Raw genomic sequence first — 17196 nt, 5'->3', positions numbered from 1 at the left:
ATTACTCCCACTCCGTAAGGGCAAGAAATGTATTGAAAACTGGACCCACCGTAGCTCAGCACCAATAAAATTATTTTGTAAATCCGCAACTTCGCATGCACCTTAGTTACGCACGGTCAAAAAAATTAACGTACCGTTAGCTTCTCATTCTAAAAATATTTTTAACACTGAAAGTCCGCATGGCACAAAATTGTCTTTTCATGCCAAATTTGGTAATTGATTTATTTCAGCACATTCAAATATTGCAGTTTTCATTAAAAATTTATTAGCTATGCAGACGGATCCTTACATATGAATTAATTCTGCTAATAATAATGAAAGTAGGATAGTTAGAACTAAAAAAACCAATATGGAATTTATAAATAAAAACATAGAATTATATAACAACGGCCAAATTGATAGATATAATTTTGTAAAAATTTTGCACCACTTAATAATATTTAGTTTTAATTTACATTATAATTTTACTACATTTAATTTTATATGAACGACGACGATGTTTGTTGTAAATTGTCTTTATTATTATACATTTTTTTAGTTTATTATATTTTAGTTGTTAATACAAATAAAAACATAGAATTATATAACGACTGCCAATTGATAAAATACTGATTGTTTTTTTTTTAAATTATGTACAAAAATGTATACACATATTATGTGCGGAGTTAGGATGTTAAAAAAAAAAAAATTATGTGCGGAGTTAAGGTGATATATTACAAAATGGCTATGATGCAAGAGCAGTTACGGTGCACCGTTGAAAACTACATACAAATTCGTTGTTTTAAGCTTTTATTATTATTATAAAAACTGAATAAAAAATAATTTTTATACTATAAATCACTTATTTAAAATAAGTATTAATATTTAAAAAATAATAATATAATAATAATGACCAAATAATTGAATAATTAGGTACCAACCAATTTTTTGATAAATGAGTATATATAATATTAGTGTTCTCGAATCTTCAACTTTTCATTTTTTTGTGCACGTAAATCCTCTTTTTCTTGTTTCCAGTTAATTTTACTTTGTAGTTTCTGATTTTTTTGTTTTGATTTATTGGCTATTTTAATTAAATTTAATAATTGGATTCCAGTCTTCGTTCTAAACCAGGGGTCGGCAACCTCTTGGACCACGCGGGCCATATTTTTTTTTTCAAATGTTTATCAAGGGCCACATTAAAAAAAAATGTTTACATATGATATATACTAATAATTGTATTGCATTTATATTTGATTATTTTACATAGAGTGTAAAAAATACGAATGTTACTGGAAAAAAATGCTTTTAAGAAAAAATTTAGAAATTAAACTTAGAATTTAAATTTAGAATCTAAACAATAAGAAATTATTAAGTTATTATATTTTATAATTCATTAAATTAATTTAATTTTGTTTTATTTATGTAATTTTTTTTAAAATTTTTTCTATTACTATTGACGAAGATTAGATTAAGGTTAACACCCAATATTTAATCGATCAATAAATAAAAAATTAATAATACATAATTCATAAATTTATTAAATTAAATTAAATTAAATTAGTCTCTAAATTAAATTGAGCTAGTTCGTTTAACAAAATATTATTTTTACTCTTCTTTTTTTTTCAGTTCAGACTTATTAACTTAATGAACTGTAATTCTATGTATTAATAAAGAAATTATTGATATATTTCTAAAACTTTAAATTAATAATTGGAAAAAAACAATACATTTTTTACGTTTATTTACGAAATATATTCATATGAGAATATGAATATAAAATATGTCAGAGTTAGCTGTACTTTATGAAAGTAACTCTAAATCTTATAAATTAGTTGAGTCCTCTAATTATTTTGAGTAGTTCGGCTCACTTGTCTTTAGTAAGTACAAGCATTTTTAAAAATCTTAATACAATTTAAATATAGTTAGATTTATAAGACAATTATATCAACTAGAAACAAAATCAATAATATTAACATTAATATTAATATGTTAATAAGTTCAATTCTAAAAATGTCCTAAATTAATTTTTAAAACTGAATGAAATATATATATATATATATTATAAATTACAATTTAACTGAAATTTATTATTTATTGATACTATTGAAATAATAATTTGTCTATACCCATTTTCCTTAAATTACAATATTATGTGTGTGAAAACATATAGTATTAAAATTAAGTACAAGTGGTGAACTGTAATAAACTAATCAACTAAGATTTACTTTTTTGTTTGTTTGATTTTGTTCAGTTTCAGTAAACTTTTTCGACTAGGGCCTGCGTTTGTGAAGAATAGCTTGTAGTTAGTGATTGTTTTATTCCCAAGCTTGTGCAGATGTCAGTGATTAGTTTGTTTCTAAAGTGAGTATCTCTGTCAGAGGAAAGGTTTCTGAAACATATAGTGCCAAAGACTGTGGGGCATATTGTCGTATATGTGTTTTGTTTGATAGAGATTTTGGCGGAATAGGTGATCAAAAACTCGGGGTTCTTACACTACAACCTTTATCAAAATATAAAAATGCTATTGCTGATTTTAAAAAACATTCAACCTTAAATTACCATGCATTATCCATAGTAAAATCAGAACATTTCTGTGCAAGTTATGAAGGAAAATATGTAAGTGTAGATGTCCAGTTAGATTCGAATTTAAAAAAACAAATAGCGATAAACAGGAAAAAATCTTACCAATCGTAAAAACTATTTTCTTTTGCGGAAAACAAAATAAATCACTACGTGGACATAGACAGGAGATATTGTCATTAAAAAAATAGAAGAAAAAGTAAAAAAAGCAACATATTTTTCAATTTTAACTGACGAAACTACTGATAGCCATGTAGAACAGTTGTCGATCAGTATTAGATATGTAGATTCTGACTCGAAAACAATTCGCGAGGATTTTGTTAAATTTCTTAAAGTAATTGATTTAAGTGGAGAAGCATTAGGAAAAACTATTACTGAATTAATAGAACAGATAGGATTAAGTTTGATGAATTTAAGAGGACAGGGCTATGATGGGGCTGCCAACATGTCTGGCAAATTTAAAGGCACTCAAGCTTATATTTTAAAACACCAACCTCTAGCTACATATGTACAGTGCTATAGCCACTGCTTAAATTTAGTTTTAGTTAAGGCTTGTTCAGTACAACCAATACGAAATACAATTGGAATTGTCGAAGAAGTTACTAAATTTATAAGGGATTCTCCAAAAAGAATTGAAATTTTTAAAAATGAAAATATAAAACACTGTCCAAATGTTAATTCAGATATATTATTAAAGCTATGAGCTTTCATCTACTGCATTGGAAACAATATTTTTACCTCTCATGGATTTTTATCCAAACATCAAAAGACTTTTATTAATATTTGCAACTATTCCTGTGACGACATGCACATCCGAAAGGTCATTTTCTTCCCTTAAGAGAATCAAAACCTACATAAGATCAACTATGGGAGAAAATCGATTGAATGGATTAGCATTGCTTAATATACATCCAGAAATAATTATAAACCCTGAAGAAGTAGTTGATATATATGCTAACAAACATCCTAGACGTTTTCAGTTATTATAACTACACAAATTACTTTAAATAATATTGCTTTTTAATTTTTAATTATACATTTTTTTAATAAAATTTTATGTCGAAAATAGTCGAATGTTATTCTATTAAGTGGTATACCTGTGATAATTGGTATGGGATGTAATAGGCTTACGGATTTGCCGCTTATTTGTTTATTTAAAATTCCTCATATGATTTAATAAAATTGGCAGTATCTTTATTTTGTGCTGGCCAATAATATTTATTCTCAATTTTATGAATTGTACGTGATATGTCGGTATGACCGTCTGTAGATAAATTATGGTATGACTTAAATATTTCCTTTATTAATGTTTATGGAATTACAAGTATTGGATTTTGATCTTTTGGGGATGCGTATTTTTTATAATATAGCATTTCGTATATTACTCTAAATTGTCTGGATTTTATTTTTATGTTTTATTTTTTTTACAAATGGTGCAGTCTGAGTGTACTGCTGGGTAGCTTCTATCTTCATACCCTTATGTCTTATAAAATATCTAACCGTTCATATGCTTATTGTAAATATTATTACAGATTGTATATATTCTAATAAATGCTCAAAAAAAAAAAACAAATGGTGTTGATTTAATAATAATGTCAGCTATAAAATTAATTATCTCTAGAACCTATTGTTTGAATTAGGTGTACAAATTATTTTTATATTAATTATTTTATTACTTTTATAATTTATTATAAGCAATAAAAAACTCAATTTAAGATTTGTATACTTAACTCTTAAATTTCAGTAAAATTAACTACAAAATTCTAAATTTGATAACTCACCAAAATTCGATTTAAATTTAATATACTTTTGAAATGCTTTTAATTTTTGGTTATTTAAACGAGTGATTCCTATAAATGCGTCTAGCACAGTAAATTTTTTACTATTTACCAAAATGAATAACATTTCTAACAAACTTTCGATTTTGGAAGGGCTATTAAAATATTTGGGGGGCTTTCCCTCCAACCTGACTAACCTGTCGAAGTTATATTACGTTGCGTTTCTGGAACAATAGTTGATGGCACAAATATTTTAAACTATGGCAATTTTGATAAGTGCATAATTAGAAAAAAGAGAAAATAATGAATGATCATAATCATAACATAAACCATTTATTGGTTTCATTCTTAAAATTAATGCAATAGAATTTTATTATAAAGGTATGATGTACATTTATTCTAGATAAAAAATAAAAATAGATTTAATATAATACAATATTTTGATTTTTAAAACATATTACAAATTAATACATTTTATGCAGAAGCAGAAACTTGCCAAAATACATAACCAATTTCTGTAAGCAAATGTTGATTTTTTTTTTCTTCATCATCATTATCTTCAGAATCACATTCTCCAACATCACTTTCAATGCCTGGCTGTTGTTTATGTTGTTTCAATTTTTTATTTTCATGTAAAATTTCAGTAAGTAAATCACTATCAGATGATAATAGGTCAATAATATGCTGTTTTATAGGTGATTTTCCCGATGTAAGTACACACAAATATGCAAGTAAATCATTCATTACAGTAGGTAACATTTTTTTGTTTTTTTCTAATTCATATTTTATCTTAAACACACCAGGTATTACATAATCACTAATCACCGTTTGATAAGTTTTCAAAATTACTTCATTTTTGGCAAAGTCTACTACTTTTTCTATAGTTTCTGGATCATCATCATTATTGCTATCACGCGGTTTTCCCGATGTAAGAGCCATTTCTTTGGCTTTTAGAATCCAAATTGAGTCTTTCATTACTTGTCTAGCACATTCTTTAACTTCATTATTGTCTGTAGTCTTGACTTCCTTAATGATTTCATCAAAAATTTTAAATATCTTCACCGTAAGTTTCAATTTATTTTCATCCATCATATGAGTTAACATGAACCTATAAACACAATGGCGTGATGATCTTTTTAAGTCACCTTCCATTGAAAAATATGCTTTCATATCCCCTTTAGTAAAACAATCCTCTACAGGACAGGCTCGTACTCCTAAATAACCGTTAAAATGAAAAATCACTTCGACTAATTTTCTCTCCATGATATTTTTATTTTTAATCAGTAAGTAGTTGACAATAAAAGATGAAGTTTCTTCACGCACTTGGTGATCAGAGTCTTCAAGCATGCATAACAAAGCAAAGAAAACTATATTCCGAAGTTTTATATAATCTTCAAGTATTAAGCCAGTAAGTAGTTTAAGTGCTGCTCGTTTAACAGTAATATTTTCAGCTTTTAAACAGACACACATTTCTGGAATAGCTTGTTCCACTAATGTTGAACAACGCAAACATAAATCAGCTAAAGCAGTTAATGCATTAATTTTTGTTGATGGGTGATAATTAGGATTTTTTAATACTTCTCCAAATGCAGCTATTGCATCTTTTGCAAATTGTTCATCAACAATACTTAATTTGCCAATTGTTAAAACAACAATTGTTTGAAAAGCTGAAGAAATGGATTGGTCATTTCCTTTCAAATAGCCTAGCAGATATTTTTGAAATTTGTGTGCAACTTTAAAATGTTGTAATAAACCTATATCCCCAAGTGTATATATATATCGCATTAACATTTCTTCATTATTTACAATTGAAGACGTTTCAATAGAATTACAAATAGTAAAAAATAAAGTATTAAAATTTTTATTGAGCTGTTGTCGATTATCTGATAGTAAAACTATATATAAATCCAAAGACTTTGATATAAGACGAATTGGTATTTTAAAATTTAATACAAGGTCTTCAAATTTATTTAACAACCATAACTTTATATCTTTATCTAAACATTGCTGGTTTAAAAATAGTATATCGATAACCATTTGTGCATTTGTTTGTAAAATGTTCTGTTTGGCTAGATCTAAATCATTTGAAAACCATGAATCAAAATTCATGTTAAAATAAGTAAAAATTGGTAATATATCTTTAATTGTTACTTGATGAGATATTAATTGTATTAAGTATAAACTGTGCACATTCCATTCATTATTAGGTGAATCTATATAAGTTATAATGTCCTTAATGATAGTAGCTGTAAGGAATCCATTAATATGCCACTTTTCACATAAACACATCATGTATTTGCCTACTGGTTCATTTAAAGCATTATCTAAAACAAGCCAAGGTAAGCAATCTATTGGATCCTTATCATTAATCAGTTTTGCAGAATATGGTTTAATATTTTGTAAAATCACTCGATTCATACATTCAATGGCCAATTCTTGAATTTTTTTGTCTCGATCACCAACTAAATGGATTAATCCTTTAAACCAATATTTTAGCACATTTTGATTATTTGGATATTTTAATAATAAATCAGTTAACCCAGAAACTATCACTTTTCTAATAGTTATTGCACAGTCTGAACAACTATGTACCAATAATTTCAAATATGGTATCTGTAGAAATTTTATATTTGTTCTAAATACATTACACAAAAGTGTAACACTTAGACGTCGAATATGAGCTCGCTCATCATGAGCATGTACATTTAAAACCCACAATAATATATTAGAACCCGGGTAAATTATTGAATTTTTAATATTATTTTGATCAAAATCTGCCATATTGTTTTTTACATAGGGATAAAATTCGAAGAAATATTTTTTAGAAAAAGATGATTCCTTTAAATCTTCAACTTCAAGATAAGGATCAACAAGCACACGTTTTACTAATGCTGTTTGATGTGCTGTTGCACTTGGGGGACCTGCTGTTAATGCGGCAAATAATGAAAATGCTTTAGCTCTAACTGTTAACAATGAATCTTGAAATTTAGAAAGAATGACAGCAACAATGAATTCATGTTTAGTAGCAGGCATCAACTGTAGTAAATCAGGATCATCAGATTCAGTTTCTTCAGGTTCTGATAGTAATTTGAATAAAGTTTCCAATGCTACAGCACGTATTTTAGCATCTACATTATATACCAATGTCAATATATAGAATTTAATTTTTATTCGAACATTATTTGAGCATAATCTCCAAATTTCAAGTATGATTTGAAATTGACGAGGTTTTAATTCACTACGATCAGGCCCTCGATTTAACAAATGATGCAGGAGTATTTCTAATGTTCCGTCAAATGAAGCTCCTAATTTTTTAGTTAATTTACAGACAAATGACAAATGATGGTCACGAACTACATTAAATTTTTTATTACTCAAGTGCATTTTACGTTGTTCATCAATTAATAAACCTGGAAGTAAATGATACATAATATTTTTGCTTATATCGAATGTTGTACCACAATTTTCATTAAACATATCCAATAAAACAGAGTATGCATTAAATGCTAATGTACCATAGCTTATAATTTCAGAAGGTAATTGTTCTAAAATATTACCAAAAACTTCCAAACGTGTTACATCTACCATTATATCTATAATTAAATTTAAAGAGCTGATTTCATCAGAAAATTGAAATCTTTTGACCATAATTCCTATGTCTCGTATAATAGCCAATAAATCAGATATTAAATCTTTTTTTTTATCTTCATCGAAGGTTTTATCACGATTCTCTACATCATCTGAATTGTTTAACATAACAACACATAACTTAATTAATTCTAAACATTTAGTAAGAATATATGAATGAAAAAATCCAATATTTGTACTTCCCTTAAATGTTGAAGCTAAGAAAAATAAACGAGTTGCAGACAATCCATTTTTCCTGGCACTATAATCAGATATATCTTCAATGCCATTTTGAATATAACAATTAAGTAAACAACTTAATGATTTAGGGTTTACACAATACGTAATATCATTAATAAACTGTTCCCATAATATATGCATTGATGGTTGTTTGCGTAAATAAATATTTAGTAACTCACAAGACTCATTAATAATAGATGAAAAATTAATATCTGACATTACAATTGATTCATATGATTCTGGAAATTTGTAGTTACAATATTGACTATTCATAACTTCATCCACATAATCTTGAGGGATAATGGATAATTGAAGATTATTCAATATGTTAATTACATCGCTGACATCAATTAATGTCGGATTTTCTAAAAAAAAAAAAAAAAGTATTTTAGTTAAAAAATGTAAAATATGATTTAAATATAAGCAAAATGATTAAAATAACTGTTTTACAAATTTAAAAACAAGGGCAGAGTGGCTAAACAATTATTACCAGGTAAATAGGTATTATTAGGTCACATACATTTATTTCATGCTAGTTTTTCAAATTTTATTTTCTACCATTTCTTGTTGTATTGATAGATGGGTGCTAATCATTTTTGATTTGGAGAAGTATAAAACTATTTGTTTAGTCTACATATTGGCAGAAGCTATTACCAATTTATTTTCATACACATTTTATATCTTTCCTAGCTTCTTTTGTAAAATAGTATCAACCGTAACAATTTTTGACCACTTTATCAAGTATTTAAACCAAAAACTCCTTATAAAGACATAATAATAATACATAATAATTTAATAATAAAGGTATTATTTTATATCTATACAAATATATATATTGATATATTGAAAAGTTAAATATTTAATTTTAAATATGTATCTACTGTAACTGATTAGTTTATGATTTATGAATATGATTTCACTAATGTACAGGTTATAACTTTATCTTGATTACCAAAATTTAAAACAGCAGTCTTACTATTAGATTTACCAGGATCAAAAGATACAAGTCTAGAGAAGTAGGAGGAGCAATTTTTTTTCTTAATTGGGGTGGATCGGTAGGAAAATGATTGATACACAATGGTGAATTTTCAGATATAACAATAAGCAGCATTTATTACATAATTTCTTCTATGAAATCCCACAGCTACCATTTTTTTTCATAGGTAGGTATAGAATACTCTTGTTTTGCCCCCTCCATATTACAATTTTCAGTTTGTGCCTTTGTCTGGATCTAAATCATTAATTTTTTGATTGATATTAAAAGTTCTTTGGTTTTCATAAACTAACTTTTTAAATAAAAAAAACAACATCATTAGCTTATTATCTTATTTAAATATTATGCATATAGCCCAATGGGTACATTGTACAAAAATTAAAAGTAAGAAAAACATTAAATATAGTAACACACTATCACACCTTTGAAGCATGAATTAATTTTTCCACACTCTTGCACAATCAGAGACAAGAGCTTTATGTTTTTCTCTTGTTCTCTCTTATGTCTTACTTTTTATTAATATTTGTAGTTGGTATGCTCGTACATATTGAAAATAGTATTAAAAATAAAAATAAATAGATTGAAAATTGTACATTCACTTTTTCAACAGTCTTACTAAGTATGATTATTTTTAACAAATAGTTGAGTAAACTTTACACAGAAAATATTATTGGGGATGTTTTATAAGAGCTGAGAGGTAGGAGGAATATGTCCCCTTGCACCACCATAATTTTAAGTCCTTAATAAAATATAACAATGTATTCTATAATCAATGGTAATTATGTATGAAATTGGGTTGTTGCGTATTTGTCGAAATATTTTAATTTATGATTCACACAATTAATTTATTTATGTTATTTATATGGTTAACTAAAAATAACAAAATGTTAATTATTTTCAACACAACAGACCACCTATATAAACAATCCAAGCCATTGGGTATTGCTCCAGTTTCTCATGGTTATGAGTACAATGATGAGAAACATTTTACTTTTTGGGCAAATAAATTTTACAATTCCTTTTCTCAATCTTGTGGATAGTAATGTAGAGTGCGTTTCGATTAATTACATTTCATGAAAAACCAATTTACCTATTGTAGATGAAGACGTATCCATGGCGATTTCTTTAAGCAAATATCTAAACAGAAAAAAACTTTTATCCCCGACTTAGAAAAAATACAAAAACGTAGACATTAATAAATTCACTTAGCAAATTTGAAAAAAATGAAAAACAATCATCACAATAAAATCGTAATGAGAACTAACTATTACAAGTTATGAGCGGGAAATTTGTTTATTTTTTATTTTATCTCTCTTTAACCAGAGAAAATATTAAACCAGAATGGACACTGATATGAAATTATATTGGCTCTTACGGAAAAACGGTAATTTGAGTTAAACTACGATCAGTGTTACCATAAAATAAAGAAAAACAAAAATATTGTACATAATTCTTTGTTTTCAAAACTAAAATATTGACATTAGCTTATATATTAATTATATTATTGAGTTTCTGGTGATTTTTGTTACATTTGACATCATATCGAATATTAATATTTATTAATTGTAGGTAGTAATTATAACAATGATTATAAATACTTCAAAAATATAAGTTAATACTAACTTAATCTCATCATTTAAACATCTTTTTCCTAATCCAATCTCAATTTATGACACTAGTTAACCACTAATAATAACACTATTTCAACACTAGAATCATGGACCAGTATTGTTGATACAGAGATTTTGTGTTCAAAACCTTGTGTTGGACTCGTTTCTGGCTTTGGTTCATATTTCTTAATTACAAAATATAGCAGTAGATTGACACCAGTAATTCTAATTAGGCTTGTGTTAAGTATTTAATTAGATGGTTTATGAACATATGTTTATGTAGTGTTTAATTTACACAACAAATTGGTATAAAACTAGAGATGGAAAAATTCACTTTTTTTTTATGAGTTGTATAGGTACCTAATGATAATAATTATGATCAAGATTTTTAAACTTATGTTAAGATTAATATTTTTTTTACTATGCGACTTTAGACTTAATATAACACTAAATTATTATTTCCTTGTTTTTTCTGTATTTTTAATAGTTTTCTACTTACTGTAGTTCTAGATATGTAAATTAAAATAAATATATTTAACACAATATATTGCAATTTTTTTTTAATTTAATAGACATTGGACGTGTTACACTATACCCATTTTCTAATACTACTCCACAATCAAATAAACCCAATTCTACAATTATAATAATAAAGCATTATTATGCCATCTAGTATAAATTTAGATTTATTAATATTTACTACATACGAAAAATTTGTTGTTACAAAACTATTTTAATTGTTATTTCAATATTTATACATTTTGAGCAATTGTCAATCATACAGTCAAAAATTAACTGTTGATACCCATTGTTCTAGATAAATGTGTTAAAAAAAACTAATAAAATCTAAGCTTAAAATAAAATTAATAACTCAAAATTATTCTCCTAAAGCAAAAAAATGTATGACATTAAATTTTAAAAAATTATCATAGACAAGTGTTGTTCATATCATTCAATATGTTTATTATTAAAAAAAAAGCATTAGATTTTTCATTATATGAAAAGATAAATATTTAAAATAATTTACTAACATTTTTAAGATAAGGAAACATTTAAATAATTTGAATTATGAATTGGTACATAAATATTAAAAACAAAGGATTAAGTAATATTAATTTTATTATTAATATACTTAAATTTGATAATCACAATCTCTTATATACTTTAAATTCATATTGGATACCATTTTCTTCTTGAATTCCTTTAGGAACACCAGATTCAATGATTTCTTCAAATTCTTTAAGATCAATATTTGGGAAAAAAACATCACATAAGTATTCCTGGTCAATCTTTGTAATATATAAATATTTGCAATTTTTGTCTTTTACTGCTTCATTATATAAACCTGAGCCACCAATTACCCAAATTTTTTCTACCTGATTGTTTGTACTAAGGTCTTTTAATGAATCTGTAAGTTTAGGGTACAATAAAACACCTTCTGGTAAACTGTTCAAAGTATTAGATATTATTACATTTAATCTTCCTTTTAGTGGTCTATATTTATCAGGTATTGACTGCCAAGTACAACGACCCATTATAACTGCATTTTGAGCACCTTCTCGATTCACTAGTTTGGTCATCCGATTGAAATATTCCATTTCATTTTTAAGTCTCCATGGAAGATCACCTTTGTAGCCAATTCCACCATTTTTTGATATTGCAGCTATGACATTATAAGTCAAATTATCCATTGTCAACAACAAAAAAAATAAATTAAACAAAATAAAGGATTTAAAAATTGTAAGTATTTTTATTAGTTTTTTATTTATAACACAATATTAACGATATACTTTATCAGACGATGGTTACATTAGCAATAATCCAATAGCAATAGATAAGATGCCCAGTGTCTCCCAAGCACCTTTAATGTAGAAATTTCTTAGCACCATAATTTGTCAATTGCATACAATAATTGCTATGGTAACAGTGCAGCCACAACACCACGTATAAAAACAAAAACTTTAAACGACCAGATACCAATAACGATAAAAAATAAAAAAAAATCAGTCAAAATAGGCGAATAAGTCCCATAAATATGACAGTATAACTGCAAACTCGATGTGAAAAACAAATTGTGTGAAAATGCATACATATTTACATTTTTAAAGTTAGCACCGCCCGACGGCATGCGGTAATTCGGATTGCCGTAAAAACGAACATTTTCGAAACTCGTTTTGAACGTGTTCCGGAAGAGCGCGGACTATTAAAATAATGTCAGTGGCATATGAGGTGATGTTTTATGCTGTGTGAAAATATCTAAGGGAACACTTTGGCCAATTTCGAGATCTACATTTTTAACTATTCAACTTTCAACTATTCGATCACAAATAAAAGATTTGTGTAAAAAAAAACAAGCCCAAGTGTCACATTAGTTCCAATAATAAATAAATAAATAAGTTCCCTAATTTTAAATTAATATTGTAAATTAAATAATAAATAAAGATAAATAATAATTAAAAATAAAAATAAATACAATGTAATAATTTATTTATTAAATGTAATATATATATAGTATGCACCTACATCTTACTACTTTTGATTATACTTATGCATTAATAAATAGAACCGAAGCAGTCTATAGAATATTAGAATATAGGCCATAGAGCACAGGGTGCCTCCGGATTTTTAGAAAATGTCCAAGGGTGCCGCGAGTCAAAAGAGGTTGGGAACCTCTGCATTAGATTATCAAACATTTTAATAATCCAGGGTAATATCCAATTTTATATAAAATAATTTAATTATAAGTACACTTTTACAAGTACATGCAATTAATTTAACATTTTTATTGACAGTTTATAACTCAACAGTCCAGACGTTTATGAGCCCAAAAATTTGTAAAATTACATTTAATTTTTTTTCCTAGTAAATTAGAAATTTTTTCTAGTTAAATGCATATTATTTTATTTTTCGTGCTATCTATAGCGCATATTTTAGAGTTTTTAAGTGCATAAATAAGAGCTAAAAAGTAAAATGTTTAGTGGTACAACTTCCGAGCCCTGTTCATGATATAATATGTCTAGTATGCCGGAATCGGACATTTCGCCGCCGTTCATTTCACCATGATATGAAATCTGTACCCCTGTTAATTGGTTCACAGATAATATTTGTTATAATATGAAATCAAATGTTTGGATTATTGTATTTGGTACATTCTACCTATATAATACCTACGATGTCATAAGTTGTGATAAATATGATTAATAAATATTAAATATTATTTTTACTCTGACTGGTGAGTACTGAGTATGAGACAATAGTCTCATAATAAGATTATGTAGACAATTGGTTCCTAGCAAAGAGCCACTCCAATGGAGCGGGGAAATAATACATTCTATAAAAATATCTATTTTTAAATATTTTTTTCTAAGTAATTATATTCCTAGTCTATCGATTAACTTCTTATAAATACAATCATTCTCTATCCACCACACGAAACACGAATTGATAACTTAACATTTGAGTTTGAAGACTAAACGAATTTACGTTAAATAATTTTAGATTCCGATTGAAACGAGAAATGTATTAATTTTAGCATGATTTGTTTTAGTTTTTGTGTATGTTAAATATCCAAGTAAAAATTATCCCATCAACAACTTTAGGGTTGGTTTGCGATAGTAAATGTTGTCTAGTTGGAATTTGAATTTCTTAACATTTTTCCCAATAATTGCGGAAAAGTAATGAAAAATTGCAAAAAAAAAAGAAAACTGTAATGTTTATTAACTGCCGACTTCGATTTTTCTTTTTAAATGTACAAAATTCAAAAAATAATAATCGTAAGGAACTTGAAAATGTTCACTAAATATTTATATGGATTTTCTTTAGAGGTGGTGCACATTTTTAACGATTTTGGATTTTATCGCGGAAACACTTGATTTCATCAAAATATAATTTTCTAACGCTGCTCCGGTAAACTTTTTTAGTTCGCTGGAAAGAGCACATTCACTATGTTACATTTTTAAATCTTACCTAAGTATACATACTGTAATGTTTATCAACTTTTAACTACCAAAAATAGGCAGATTTCGTGATTTTTATCAACATTTCAAATTCAAATGCTTATTTTTAAAAATTGTGACAGCGGATTTTCCAAATTTTTTGACACGAGTAAAAACAATATGTGAAAAATCACAAATGTACAATTCACAAGAACGTATAATATATTTTTGCTTTAGGCAGTCCCTACACGATCAATAATATTGAGTGAATAAAATTGTATCAATATTTTGTTCAAAATTTATTTCACCCAAAACTCTCAATATTATTGCCCAATATTCAGTTGAGAAATATTCGTTGGCCAGGTCATAAAGGTGTTGTTAAGCTTACGCCAGTGGTGTAACTTGGGGTAGCGGTCGCGACCTCCAACATTTTTATGTTGGTCGCAAGAGTATCATTTTGTTACCACAAAATTATTTCTATAATTTAATAAAAAAAATTCGTCGACAGTACGTATTTACTATTTAGTTATCATTAGGCGGTTAGTATAAAAAAAAATTGTTATTGGTGAATTTTCATGTCATTGATAAGTGATAACAGTATTATTAACGGAAACAGTATTATAATGTGATTTTTTATTAGCCCACATAGCCCCCTATTTGTGCTTATGGAAGAAGGTTAAAAATGTATAAAAGTATTGCTACCCCAAACATTTGCTGCTAGTTACGCTGGCTTACGCTGGCTTACGCTGTGTTTATGCGTGTCAATTTATTGGCATTTACCATCTGCTACAAATTATAAATTATCATTGTTTTAAAAATGTATCTAAACGATACCGAATTAATTTGCATCGCTGTAGCATTTGGATTGAACAAAAAAAAAAAAAATCCCAAACAAAATAAAAGAAGACGTTGGATGAAAGAGTGGTATAAACAAAGAGCGTACTTTAATAATATATAAAAATATATTGTTATGTATGTTACGGTAGTCGTTCTATTACCGTAATATATATGTATTTATACTAACAACCTTTTTTAATTCTTTACGAAAATTTGTTCTTAATGCATTCATTTTTTTCTTAACATCTTCTTTAGTGGCTTCTGGATATTTCCTTAGTAACGTTTCATAAGCATCATTTTTTTTTTTGTTTCGATTGGAATAATCCTTATATTTCACTTTCCAAAGTGCCGGCAGATCCCGATTCAACTGAATACATTCGATTATAAATTAACGTTCTTCTATTTTGGTTGACATAATTCTTATGTTTGTGTATAGAAAAATTATATAGTGTAAATCAACATGTGTTTTTTCACAACCGATACTAAATATTGAGTAATTTTGGACAATATCATATTCAAACGTTCAATAATATTGTGTATTGTGCAATACATTTCCAACCCAGTTTGATTTCTTCTGTATATTGTACAATCCTTCAAAATCTATATTAGACCGTTAATAATATTGTGCAATATTATTGATCGTGTAAGGACCGCTTTAAATTAGTTATTTTTAAATTAAGACTAATTGGGTTATGACTTAGACTTTTAGTTCCCTGAAAAAGTATTAAAATTAAATACATTCTTAAATATCGTGTTATTTTTATTTAATAATTCAACAAATTTAATTTTCCGATTGGCTAATCGGCAACCGCTATATTTACCCTGCCAGCCAACGTCGAATGCATCGACTGCCGCTCAGCATAACTTCATCAACACCAGTCAAAGTGAGTAGACGTCAGTTACGATAATTTATTACGAGTATAATAATATTTATTTAGTTTATGAGCTGAATACGATCAAAACATTGAATACATCTTTAATGAAATATATTTATTTTTGTTTAACTGTAGATGTCATTTGTTTTCAATAACTTAGTAAATTTTTATTATTCCGCGCCCCCCGTACACCGCGGTCGGGGAGGTTTTGGCGGCGGAAGAAGGGGACGTGGCGGTATTGGGCAGCGCAGGCCGGGCCGAAATGCTCGTCGTAAGTATCTGAATATGAAATTTTAATAATAATATTAAGGTTGCGATAAATTTATAAGGCGAAACCGGGACAACACAAACACAATATTGAATAATACCTATACTTTTTATATAACTTTTAATATATTGAGATGACCAGTGACGTATAAAAAGGGGGATGTGGAGGTCAGATCTCCCCTAAGCCTTTTTTTAAATGTTTTAAGAAAATAAATTTAAATGATAAGAAAAAAAATGATTAAATAAAAACAATGGTTTGTTTGCAAATTATACACCTCATACAAAACATACGAAAGTTATGTATACGTCACTGAAGAGGATCATTAATGGCCGGCAATATATTTTAAAACAATGTAAAATAAAATATATTATATATTATATACGTAAATTACAAATTATGTTTTTATTATATATTGTTAATCGGTTACGATTAAAAATGTACTTTGAGATAAAATTGTCGAAATTAAAAAT

General features: G+C 26.9%; 2 protein-coding genes across 2 annotated transcripts; both read right to left on the bottom strand.

Moving 5' to 3' along the window:
• Positions 1 to 4766: 4766 nt before the first annotated feature.
• Positions 4767 to 10525, bottom strand: LOC112684335 (condensin-2 complex subunit D3-like). The gene is made up of 2 exons (XM_025555793.1): positions 10292 to 10525; positions 4767 to 8572 (listed from the first exon to the last, which is right to left on the bottom strand). Exons 1-2 carry the CDS (start codon positions 10314 to 10316, stop codon positions 4815 to 4817), a joined length of 3783 nt encoding a protein of 1260 aa, XP_025411578.1. The 5' UTR covers positions 10317 to 10525; the 3' UTR covers positions 4767 to 4814.
• Positions 10526 to 11929: 1404 nt separating this feature from the next.
• LOC112684336 (dihydrofolate reductase) lies at positions 11930 to 12623 on the bottom strand. Its single transcript, XM_025555794.1, has one exon. The coding sequence runs from the start codon at positions 12500 to 12502 to the stop codon at positions 11957 to 11959; it is 546 nt and encodes a 181-aa protein (XP_025411579.1). The 5' UTR covers positions 12503 to 12623; the 3' UTR covers positions 11930 to 11956.
• Between the last annotated feature and the right edge of the window lie 4573 nt (positions 12624 to 17196).

The sequence above is a fragment of the Sipha flava genome, unplaced genomic scaffold (assembly GCF_003268045.1).
Source record: "Sipha flava isolate LNK unplaced genomic scaffold, YSA_version1 249_pilon_pilon, whole genome shotgun sequence".
Taxonomy (NCBI): domain Eukaryota; kingdom Metazoa; phylum Arthropoda; class Insecta; order Hemiptera; family Aphididae; genus Sipha; species Sipha flava.
The sequence above is the reverse complement of the archived record's forward strand: the minus strand, read 5'-3'. Positions and strand labels throughout refer to the sequence as shown.